We start from the raw sequence: 12,405 nt of genomic DNA, 5'->3' as shown, positions 1-12,405 counted from the left end.
ACTACAACCCTCTGTTGCCTGTCACTCAGCCACTGCCTTACCCATTCAACAATATTGCAATCCAAACTTAAATATTGCAGTTTATTGATAAGCCTTCTATGTGCAACAGTGTCAAAAGCTTTACTGAAATCTAGGTAAGCAATGTCTACTGCACAACCCTGATCTATAATTTTAGTTACCCAATCAAAAAAAGTAAATCCATGTTGTCTCTGATCTTGAAATCCATGTGTTTTTAGATGTTCAACAATCCTATCCTTTAACATGGTTTCCATCACTTTCCCCACTACTGAAGTAAGGCTTACTGGCCTATAGTTGCCCGCCTCCTCCCTATTACCTTTTTGTGAATGGGCACAACATTCGCCAACTTCCAATCTTCTGGGACTTCTCCTGTTATCAATGATTGGTAAATAAATCTGTTAATGGTTCTGCTAGTACACCACTAAGCTCTTTTAATAGCTTTAGGTGTATTCCATCAGGTCCCATTGACTTATTTGTCTTTACTTTTGAGAGTTGAAATAGAACCTCTTCCTCTTTAAACTCACATGTAATAAATGACTCATTTATCCTTTTTCTTAACTGAGGTACCTTTCCTTCATTTTCATCTGTAAATAACGAACAGAAATAGTCATTGAGGCAGTCAGCTAGACCTTTATCCTCTTCTACATACCTTCCTTCTTTTGTTTTTAATCTAACTAATCCTTGTTTTACTTTTCTTTTCTCATTTATGTATCTAAAAAAAGTTTTGTCCCCCCTTTTTACTGACTGTGCTATTTTCTCTTCTGTGTGTGATTTGGAAGCTCTTATAACTTGCTTAGCCTCTTTCTGCCTAATCTTATATATCATTCTGTCTTCCTCACTCTGGTTTTTTTTATAATTACTAAATGCTAACTTTTAGTTTTTTACTATTTTGGCCACATCTGCGGAGTACCACAGTGGTTTCTTGAGTTTTTTGCTTTTACTGACAAACCTAATGCAATTTTCTGTTGCCTTCAATAGTGCAACTTTTAAATAATCCCATTTCTCTTGGACTCCATTTAAATTGCTCCAGTCTGATAATGACTTCTTTACACATATTCTAATTTTAGAAAAGTCTGTTTTTCTAAAGTCTAAAACTTTTGTTTTTGTGTGGTCTGACTCAGTCACTGTTCTTATATTAAACCACACTGACTTATGATCACTGGATCCTAAACTTTCACCTACAGTAATATCGGATACCAAATCTCCATTTGTTAACACTAAATCTAGTATGGCCTCTTTATGAGTTGGCTCCTCAACGACTTGTTTTAGAGACAATCCCAGTAGGGAGTTTAGAATATGTGTGCTCCTGGCACAAGCAGCTATTTTTGATTTCCAATTCACATCAGGAAGATTAAAGTCACCCATGATGATAACTTCCCCCTTCATTGTCATTTTAGCTATTTCATCAACTAGTACATTATCTAACTCTTCAATTTGTCCTGGGGGCCTATAAATCACACCTACACGAGTTACTGTGTGATTACCAAATTCTAACGTAACCCAAACGGACTCTATGTTCACCTCACTAACTTTTGTTAGGCTAGATTTTATGCTATCCTTCACAAACAGGGCCACCCCTTCCCCTTTCCTGCCTTCCCTGTCTTTTCTATATAAAGAGTACCCTGGTATTGCTATGTCCCAGTCATTTTTCTCATTATACCATGTCTCAGTAACAGCGACTAAATCTACACTATCAGTTGCCATTATTGCCACAAGTTCAGGGATCTTATTCCCTAAACTGCAAACATTTGTAGACATGACTCTAAGCTTATCATTTTTTTAACACACTTGCACGTTGATATTCCAATGTCGATAGGATAATACAGCAATGTCAGTATGTGTACTTAGGTATTTTTGTGTGTGTGTGTTTGTATATATGTAATGTAATGTAATGGATGTCTTTATGTTTATATATTTCCAAACCAGAACCAGCTTATGAGACCCACAAGGTTGAAACTGCTGTCCATGGCTAGTTTCTGGCCACTGATCCTTTTGGATTACCACCCATGCTTTTTTTTTTTTTTTAATCTGTGTTTATTTGTAAGGGTATCTGCAGAAATGCAATGTGAAGTCTGAAACACAATCCGTGTCTGTACTCATTTAGATGTAAAGCTGGGAACTCTAAAATAGTTACGGAAACATTATTTTTGATTTTCTATGCCCCCCAAAAAACCCTTGAAGTCCATCATGAGATGTGCAGGTGATGCATAACAGTAATTTATTTGTATGTATATATTATTATATATGTGTGTGTTGTGTGTGTGTGCATCGGCTTATGTGCAATGTCTAGTCAGATGTCAAATAATGTGCAAATTCCATGATGATCAGCCAGTTTTATCAGACAATACATGTGCTTTGTAACATTATGCTCAGTATACTATACCGACTAACTAGCATTGCAGGGATGACTATGATACCCACCTAGACTTAAGTGTTGGCCAGGCATTGTGGGCATTACATATCACATATATTTTAAATAACCTCCTAACTGAGCTTCTAGTTTTGACAGCATTTCTTCCCCTATTTTCCTTCTCTCCTTCACCTTTCCTCCCACCTACCCTCTCTTTCATCTATACATCACATTTATAGCTCTTCTACTCTCCATTTATGGGTTCCATCCATAATTTAGCACTAACTAAAAAAAAATCACTCTAATCATTTTTCCAATTGGTGACATAGTGTCTACAGATGCAGGTTTAAATTCCAATGTGTTTTGATTTGTTTCACACACTGTGTTCCTTCAACCCCCTATGCAGTTCATATTGCTATTACTGACAGTATCATACTTTTGTAGTGTGGCAGAGCTTACATAACTTTCCCTCTGTGTCTTCTGCTCATGTTCAACATACACACATCCCATCGACTCACGGCAGTCAGTAAAGTAATCTTCCCACCACTGTTTCACTGCCAACAGTCATGCATGTTGTGGTAGAGCATGAGGCACCTAGACAATGGTGATGACTGCTTGGCCAATGCTACTAAAGATACTGAGCAGGCAACCAGAGCTAGAGGATATGGATGGGCAATCATCTAGGCTGATTATGATCATTATGATCAAAGCTATAGCCATCTCTGATCATAACAGAGGAACTAGAGAGAATGTAAGACCTTATCTACCTATTACAAGACTTCGAGAGGCGGTAACCAGGACAGGATTGTTGAAGGACCCCATGACCCGGGAGCATGATAGTTCAGTTCTAATTAATTCAATCTGATCTATCCAAATGGTATATACTATGATCCCTATTTTCTGCTGTTTCATTATTTATATGGCTAATATTCAATCTGAAATATGTAACATCCACTAATGCAAAGCAGCAAGATCACAACTGGGTCATTCTAATCCTCTCATTTTAAGCATTAATTGTGAGCAAATGAAGTGGCTCAGCAATGTGTGAGTGGGCATTCATACATGTTCCTTTTTGTTGTACATTTGTTCTAACGTAACAATATTGCACTAGGAAAGAAAGAAAGAAAGACATTTTGCATTGTGTGTGCCTTCTAGAAGGTACATGAAAAGGAAAGAAATGTCAATGTACTCTTTCTAGTAAAACACTAAATTGAATAATGTAAATGTAATAACTACAACAGCAACATATTGTGAAGCAAATGCATAAATTGCAGTTTATTGACCAAACTGAAGGAACACAAAACAACAGAACCGGGAAATTAGAAAGCAGTAATACATATTTTGCAGGAATATGACACTATATATTTTTTCAAGCACGTAGTTTAGCATTTTGAGGGGTAAGGGACACTATTTAGTGTTAAACCCTTAAAGTATCAATGTATATATAGTTATATATTGAGTATATATAATCCTTGTATAAGTTATGCATATACCTTTTGGTTTAATGGACCAATTTTCTATCTATGTTAGTATGCCTGATAGTATGTTTCTGCTAATAATATCTACTAGTATCAGGAAAAAAGAGTTTTGAGGAAAAGTTAAAAGTACCCACTCAACCTTGAACATAGAGTTCAGTTTAACATATGAATAACTATGGCTAGCCTAGATTACTGCTCATATACTGACAGCTTCAACAATCACTTGTATTATATATCTCAAATACATGCTTACATTAAACATTCATCTACCATTTAAAACTTTCATTAAAACATTCATATACTTTAAAACATGTTTAATCATCTTACATGTGCAAAACTCCTCAATTCGTTTTAATTATATTGGGGATTTTAAACCTGGTAGAATAAAAAAAAAAAAAAAAACACAGCTTTGAGATGATTCCACAAAATTAAAGGGTTTTTCACTAAAGTGAGAATTCATTGTAAATTTCAAATTTAAGGTCAAATCACCTTCCAGCTCAGCTACTTTGCTTTTAAATTTGAAATTCACTTTAAATTCTCACTATAGTGACTACCCCTGTGTGTCTGAAAATTGTACTCTACGGTGGATTTTCAATTTAGAATCTCAATATGCATTTATTAATGTAAAAGACAAGATCATCACTACTATGTATTGAAGCTATCAATATAAAACAAAATCTGTTGTTAACCATTAATTCTTCGGTCAGCTTTTTCAGCATTTTGGAAGCTGAATTAGAGGTGTATCCAGTCCAGAGCAACTATAATTGCCTCTGCATGTTGATCCTCCACTACCGTAGAATCCACCACCTCCTATGGATCCACAGCTATTGTATGCTCCTCCACAAGTTGAAGTTACAACAGCTAACAAAAAATAAAGTCAAAGATTTAATATTCAATGCATTTAAACACACTGCATTTTCAACATTAGTGTGGACTATTTTAGTCCTATAAATATCATCTTACTTACAGATCTTAACCGAATCTGATCCTTCTCCAGCGAGCCTAAAAATAAAATGACAGACTTTATTTTATTATTAAAAGGTAAAATTTATCAAGCACGTTTTAACTAATTTACTTGTTGGTGTGTGTCATTTTTTTCAGCAGTACTGAATTTTCTCAAGTACACAAGGCTCATAATAAAGATAAAATCTCCATATCATTGGTAAGTGATAGAATAAAATGGATGCAATAATAAGCCAACATCTCTAGACTAGAACAGAGAAGAGTTGAGTTGATTAATTTTTCAAAGTACGTTATTGTTGCCTACATTTTGTTGCCTACTTATTTTCATATTTTAATTTGCCACGGTTTGGAGATTATTAAATAAACCACACAGTACTAGTTTTAAATACAATAGTCATCAAATTCAACCTCTGATACCTTCAGATTGTACTAATTATAACATACACTTTTCATCTTTTTAGTATATGAAAAAAATAAAAGCATAGGGGTAATTTAAAACATAATATATTCATGATTTCCCCCCACTGACGTTAATGTGTTCTAATAATATATTTTCATTGCAAATTCTACTTTGTGCAAACCTGCACTCCTCTCCTTCCAGGAGTTTCCTGTAGGTGGCGATCTCAACATCCAGAGCCAGTTTCACATTCATCAGCTCCTGGTATTCTCGGAGTTGGCAAGCCATGTTCTGCTTGGCTTTCTGCAGGGCATCCTCCAATTCACAAAGTTTGTTCCTGGCATCTTTGACAGCGGCTTCTCCGCGTTCTTCTGCCTCAGTTATAGCAGCTTCCAGTTTACAACGCTAAGAAGTCAAAAGAAAATGTAATAATGACTTTTCTTTAATGAAATAAATAAAGAAATGAAAGTTATCTTTGCATCATTGACAGCCATTTCCCCACGATCCCCTGCTTCTGAAATTGCAGCTTCAAGTTTGGTACGCTAAAATAGTTTTAGACAAGAGGAGTGGACGGTGTATAAACCAAATGGTTTTACATTTCCATTATGCTTTTTTTTTTTTATTTTAACCATAATACAAATGTTTTAAAAAAAGCTTATTCTAAAATATTCTAAATATTTCAAAAATATATCTATAGAATTACTTTAAATATGTTCTGCATTAAGATACTTTAATTTCATCTTAATTGTCTCCGCATTCATTGTTGTTTTGCTGGTCCAGTAATGAATGCTTTCATTCACTGTTGGTTTATGTACTGGCACTACCCTGAAATCATGGCACTAATACTAGTCTGCAACAAAGCTAGATTAATCATGTTTCAAGACACTAAAAGGAAAGATTAAAATGTCGGTGCCAGGATGTTTCCATATCTCATTTTGCTCTTAAAGGATTACAAATGAATTTTATAAACTGGATAGAAGTAACACTCTATTTAATTCTAAAGTTTGTAGAATATTATGTTTTCAGAATGAATCAAATATTTGTTGTGCATATCTTCTATCCATATTATGTTATTTTGTATTAATTAATAGAATTAAAATACTGTTTTTGTTTTCTGATAATTCCTTCTTGACTAATTAAAGGGAAAATGATATAAATATATTTAATCAATATGTGAATTGATATTATTCCAATATAACTGTAATGGCAGAAGATTACTTACGTACAAGAAACATACTAAATTTTAGTATAATAAAACAGTGGTCATAAGTCAAATTATAACACTGTCACATGACAGACTGTAAATAATTTGTGACATAACTTTTTCTCCACTTCTCCTAATGATCTCTTTAAATATTGTGACTTTACCTGTGCTCTGGCATTATCGATCTCCCCCTTCAATCTATTAATGAGTCGGTTCAAATCAGCAATTTCATTTTTGGTGCATCTTAAATCTTCTCCACGTTTGCCTGCAGCTACCTTTAACTCTTCGTACTGTGGGGAATTGAATATATTAACGCAGGAAAGTTTTTATGTTCCACAGTAGAGATACAACAAAGACAGTTACTATGGAGGTTTAAAAAAAACATTTGTTTGACTAAATATATTTTGCAGCTTTCAAATACTCAAAAATACAAAGAACCAAAGACCAGCAAGTGCTGTATGATTTTTATTATTTAGGACAAGCATTGCCTTTTCTTGCTACCAATCTCCATAATTTTCAGAAATGCTCTCCCTAACACCTCTGCAACTTAATCAATTATATAAATGCCCAGTATGTTTGTTTTTCTTATGCCAGTGGTGGCCAATGGTTGATTCTAAGCTAGTATTTTACTTAAACTCCCATGATGCTTTGCCAGTGTTCATTGGAGGGAAGGGCTTCTTCGGCAACAAAACACAAAATGTGTATACGTGCTTGACATTTTTTTAAAAGCATCTGCAGGGTTGAAGGGTGCTTGCTTGAACACTTACATGTTATGATTTGTGACCCACCATTTGTAAAAGAGAAAGTTATAACTAAATGTAGCTTTCCATGAGCTGTGTATTGATTGTTTGAGAGAAATGTGTTCTAAGTGAAGGTAATAAGACCTACTTTTGATTGATACCAGCACTCAGCTTCAGCTCTGCTCTTCCTAGCAATGTCTTCATACTCAGCTTTAACGTCAGCAATGATTCCATCCAGATTCAGATCTCGGTTGTTATCCATGGTCACAGTCACTGAAGTATCTGAGATCTGAGACTGCAGCTGGCATATTTCCTGCAAAAACACAAGCCGTATCACTTTTATTACTTTTTACCACTAGATCCAAAATCCTGCAAGAAGTGTCTAGTGTTTAATAATTTTAACTTTTTCATTTTTTTAGTATCATATTTAAAAGACTGTCTGTGAGATTCTAACAGTGCTCTGTTCTAAACCAAGTTCTAAAGTACTAAAACTAAGACAATTACCATATAAACCAGTGCATCCGGCAGGCACATTCCATGGCCTGCTACTCAATGTTTACATTTTTGCACCACGTTTTAGAACAGGGCACTTTAACAAATTTCACGATGCTTTTTCATTAGTCAAAAACTGAAAAAGGTCAATTTATTTTACTCTAGGCTCCAAAGGCTACACACCATAGATTGTTCTAGAAGCAAACGTTGGTAGTCAAATAACCAGATTGGTTGAAAAATGTGATCAAATATATGGTTCTGAAAATGCCCTAGAACATTTTATGTTCATCTTTTGAATTTACTTATTGTAAGAAATGCTAGACACACCACACCATTTATAATTTAATAGCATGTTTTGTACATAATAAAAGTAAACAAAGTGTATGTCATCTTTTGGCAAATAAAATGGTTTCTCATACACAATTTAAATGATGAGTTAGTATCCAGTACATCTTTAGGTGCCAACCTTTGGAGTCCTTGTACAAGTGTGCCAGTTTGGGACTTCAATATAATATGATGCACTCTTCATTTAATTTAGTTTTGCCTTGTTTGAGTTATCTGATATTGCATTATATTCGATTTAGAGCAGTGGTTATAAAACCAGTCCTCATGGCCCACCAACAGTCCAGGATTTATGTATTATGTTTTATTCCAATGGAGATACTAACCAAACCTGGACTGTTGGTTGGTCTTGAGGACTTGTTTGAGAACCACTGATTTAGAGGTTCAGATAAATCTGCATCACCAAAACATACATCTCAGTGAGCCTGATTTCTGAAATCAGGGTACAATTCCTTATGGTTACCAGTTATTAGAATCAAACAATGCAGCAACAACTATATACTTGTCTTTAAGATGGGCATCAATACCTCGCCAAAAGAAGAATACAATAAAGTAAATGAATGTGATCATGTTAAAACATATCAAGAATTACTGAAAATCATTTTACTATGTGCAGTTTATAATGGAAAGGAACATGGCATATAATGATGGTAGAAAAAAAGAGATTATTTTAAATAGTTAAAACATTTTTTTCAAAATAATTACCACCAGTGTTTGCAAAAGTCATGCAGTAGTAAGGCAATGGGACCTGATGGAATACACCCAAGTTATTAAAAGAGCTTAGTGGTGTACTAACAAAACCATTAACAGATTTATTTAACCAATCATTGTTAACAGGAGTAGTCCCAGAAGATTGGAAGTTAGCGAATGTTGTGCCCATTCACAAGAAAGGTAGTAGGGAGGAGTCGGGCAACTATAGGCCAGTAAGCTAAGCCTTACTTCAGTAGTGGGGAAAGTAATGGAAACCATGTTAAAGGATAGGATTGTTGAACATCTAAAAACACATGGATTTCAAGATCAGAGTCAACATGGGTTTACTTCAGGGAGATCATGCCAAACTAATCTTATTGATTTTTTTGATTGGGTAACTAAAGTAATAGATCAGAGTGGTGCAGTAGGCATTGCTTACCTAGATTTCAGTAAGGCTTTTGACACTGTTGCACATAGAAGGCTTATCAATAAATTGCAATCTTTAAGTTTGGATTGCAATATTGTTGATGGGTAAGGAAGTGGCTGAGTGACAGGCAACAGAGTTTTGTAGTCAATGGAGTATATTCAAAGCATGGGCATCTCAGGGATCTGTACTTGGACCCATTCTCTTTAATATTTTTATTAGTGATATTGCAGAAGGTCTTGATGGTAAGTTATGTCTTTTTGCTGATGATACTAAGATATGTAACAGGGTTGATGTTCCAGGAGGGATAAGCCAAATGGCAAATGATTTAGGTAAACTAGAAAAATGGTCAGAGTTGTGGCAACTGACATTTAATGTAGATAAGTGCAATATAATGCATCTTGGACGTAAAAACCCAAGGGCAGAGTACAGAATATTTGATAGAGTCCTAACCTCAACATCTGAGGAAAGGGATTTAGGGGTGATTATTTCTGATGACTTAAAGGTAGGCAGACAATGTAATAGAGCACCAGGAAATGCCAGCAGAATGCTTGGTTGCATAGGGAGAGGTATTAGCAGTAGAAAGAGGTAAATGCTCTTGCCATTGTACAGAACACTGGTGAGACCTCACTTGGAGTATTGTACGCAGTACTGAAGACCATATCTTCAGAAGGATATTGATACTTTAGAGAGAGTTCAGAGAAGGGCTACTAAATTGGTTCATGGATTGCAGAATAACACTTACCAGGAAAGGTTAAAGGGTCTTAACATGTATAGCTTGGAGGAAAGACGAGACAGGGGGGGTATGATAGAAACATTTAAATACATAAAGGTAATCAACACAGTAAAGGAGGAGACCATATTTAAAAGAAGAAAAGCTACCACAACAAGAGGACATAGTCTTAAATTAGAGGGGCAAATGTTTAAAAATAATATCAGGAAGTACTACTTTACTGAGAGGGTAGTGGATGCATGGAATAGCCTTCCAGCTGAAGTGGTAGAAGTTAACACAGTAAAGGAGTTTAAGCATGCGTGGGATAGGCATAAGGCTATCCTAACTATACGATAAGGCCAGGGACTAATGAAAGTATTTAGAAAATTGGGCAGACTAGATGGGCCGAATGGTTCTTATCTGCCGTCACATTCTATGTTTCTATGTTTCTATGTTGCTAACTGAATGGTACCTAGAAAGCACACATATATGCCAAACTAATGCTTAGTGATTCATCAAGTTATTTAGAGATTTAAATAAGATATTCAACCCTACTTTGTCATGACTACAGGTTACTATATTTCCTCTAGAATTTTTTTTTTAGTATTTATTCATATTTACAAGTAAATATTTAAACAGAAAAAAAAAGTATATATTTTTACCATTTCATATATAGACCGCAAGAAGGCAATTTCATCACTCAAACAGTCCACCTTTGACTGTAATTCAGTTTTCTTGAGAAAAGCAGCATCAACGTCCTGTAGATCAATTTGGAGAAAAAAAAATAATATTAAGAAAACATTCAATTTGATTTTAGAATTTCTTGTTCATATTCTTGTTCATTCTTCCTAAATACCTTTTTAAGTGCTACAAATTCATTTTCAGCAGCTGTCCGCTTATGGATTTCCTCTTCGTATCTGTTGAATTAATTTAAGAACTCTGTATTCTTTGTTTTTTTCACAATGTTTAGTGCACGCTAATGTTAACAAATAATTATTAATGATTAATTAATAAGTAATAATTAAGTCATGGTAAAGAATATGCATACTTTCTCTTGAATTCATCTACTAAATCCTCCATAGTTTTCCTTTCTCCTTCTAGTCGAGCTTTCTCACATTCTAAGAAATCGAGCTGTCTTCGGAGGTTGCACAAATATGCTTCAAATAGCGGCTCAAAATTAAATTTGGCTGTTTTTTGCTCTTGCAGAAAACACCACTTCGTCTCAAGCACCTTATTCTGTTGCTCCAAAAATCGTACCTAGAACAACAATCACATTGACACATGCATCCATATTAACATATCTTCATTTGAATTATTACTACTTTGTTGTTATTTTTTCTTAAAATAAGCTAATTGTTTAATTTATATTATACAAAATACTATGTTTTCGTTATAAACATCAAGAGAAATTAAACATTATATAAAACACAATACTTTTACTAGTAGTTGAAATATAGTACTGCTTAAATTACTCAATCTAAGGAGGACTTAGGAAATGTGTTCATCCTCAACTCAAGTGTGAGTATATCTACTATATCTTACCTTGTCAATAAATGATGCAAATTTGTTATTTAGAGTCTTGATTTGTTCTTTCTCTTCTTTTTTAAGTCTCTGGATGGCTGGGTCAACATCTAATTTGATCGGTGCTAGAAGGCTTTTGTTTACAGTTACTGGTGTAATGCATCCTTGAGGAAATGCTCCGCAAGGTCCAAAGCCACGACCGCCAAGGCTTAATCCAGCACCCAATCCAATACCAGACCCAAAACCACAGCCAGAACTGGATCCACCATATCCACATCCACTCATTCCAGCTTGACAACTTCCAAATGACATCCTTTGAGCTCCTCCAACACCGACATTGCAGGCACTTCTGCTGCTGAAATTTGGTAACAGTTGAGCACCACAACTGCCCCCTCTTCTTGAAGAGACAGAGCTGACGCTGTATCTGCACACATTCTTGGGTAAACAGGCTGAGGATGAGCTAAAATTTCTGTATCCACAGCCGCTACGAATGGAGTGGAGTGGCATGGTGTTTGGTGACAAGTGGGGTTATGATAAAGGCAACTTTAGCAGATGCTCAAATGTAGACCTTCTGGAACACTTTCAGCTTCCCCTTATATATTTTAAGATAAGGTGTGTCAATTTTATTGAATAAAAAGAGACCCTATCATTGCTTTTTATTAGTTTCAAACGCTGGCACTGCAGTGCCAAACACCGAAACAGCAACACACCTACAACAATATTAAAGTAAGTAAGTGTTTAAAGATGGCTATTTTCATATCTATAAAAACTAAAATTGTTTGCTAGTCTATGAGGAAGAAATAAAATCACAATTTGGAAATTTCATCATTCTACTTGTCAGAAATGTTGACAGGTGCTGGATCTCAGAATTACCTTCTCTTGGAATTTTGTACTCTGTAATTAAACACCTTCTATAAACATTTTTATTTACGTGCTCTTTTGCTAATTAATTTGTTAGCCTAGACTCTGTTGTAGAAATGATTTTTCTGTGTGATGCAAGTTTTCCATTAAAACCAAATCACTACTCTCAATGTAAAAGTAGCCACATGCATGTTACAAAATGACTGTGAGCTT

At 34.9% G+C, this 12,405-nt stretch overlaps 1 protein-coding gene across 1 annotated transcript; it reads right to left on the bottom strand.

The window, feature by feature from the left end:
• Positions 1–4,558: 4,558 nt before the first annotated feature.
• On the bottom strand, positions 4,559–11,864 carry LOC134579169 (keratin, type II cytoskeletal cochleal-like). The gene is made up of 9 exons (XM_063438400.1): positions 11,353–11,864; positions 10,859–11,067; positions 10,667–10,727; positions 10,473–10,568; positions 7,299–7,463; positions 6,575–6,700; positions 5,391–5,611; positions 4,814–4,848; positions 4,559–4,707 (listed from the first exon to the last, which is right to left on the bottom strand). Exons 1-9 carry the CDS (start codon positions 11,836–11,838, stop codon positions 4,559–4,561), a joined length of 1,548 nt encoding a protein of 515 aa, XP_063294470.1. The 5' UTR covers positions 11,839–11,864.
• Between the last annotated feature and the right edge of the window lie 541 nt (positions 11,865–12,405).

This window comes from Pelobates fuscus, chromosome 1, assembly GCF_036172605.1.
Source record: "Pelobates fuscus isolate aPelFus1 chromosome 1, aPelFus1.pri, whole genome shotgun sequence".
In the NCBI taxonomy this organism is placed as follows: Eukaryota; Metazoa; Chordata; class Amphibia; order Anura; family Pelobatidae; genus Pelobates; species Pelobates fuscus.
This window is presented reverse-complemented; position numbering and strand designations above follow the sequence as displayed.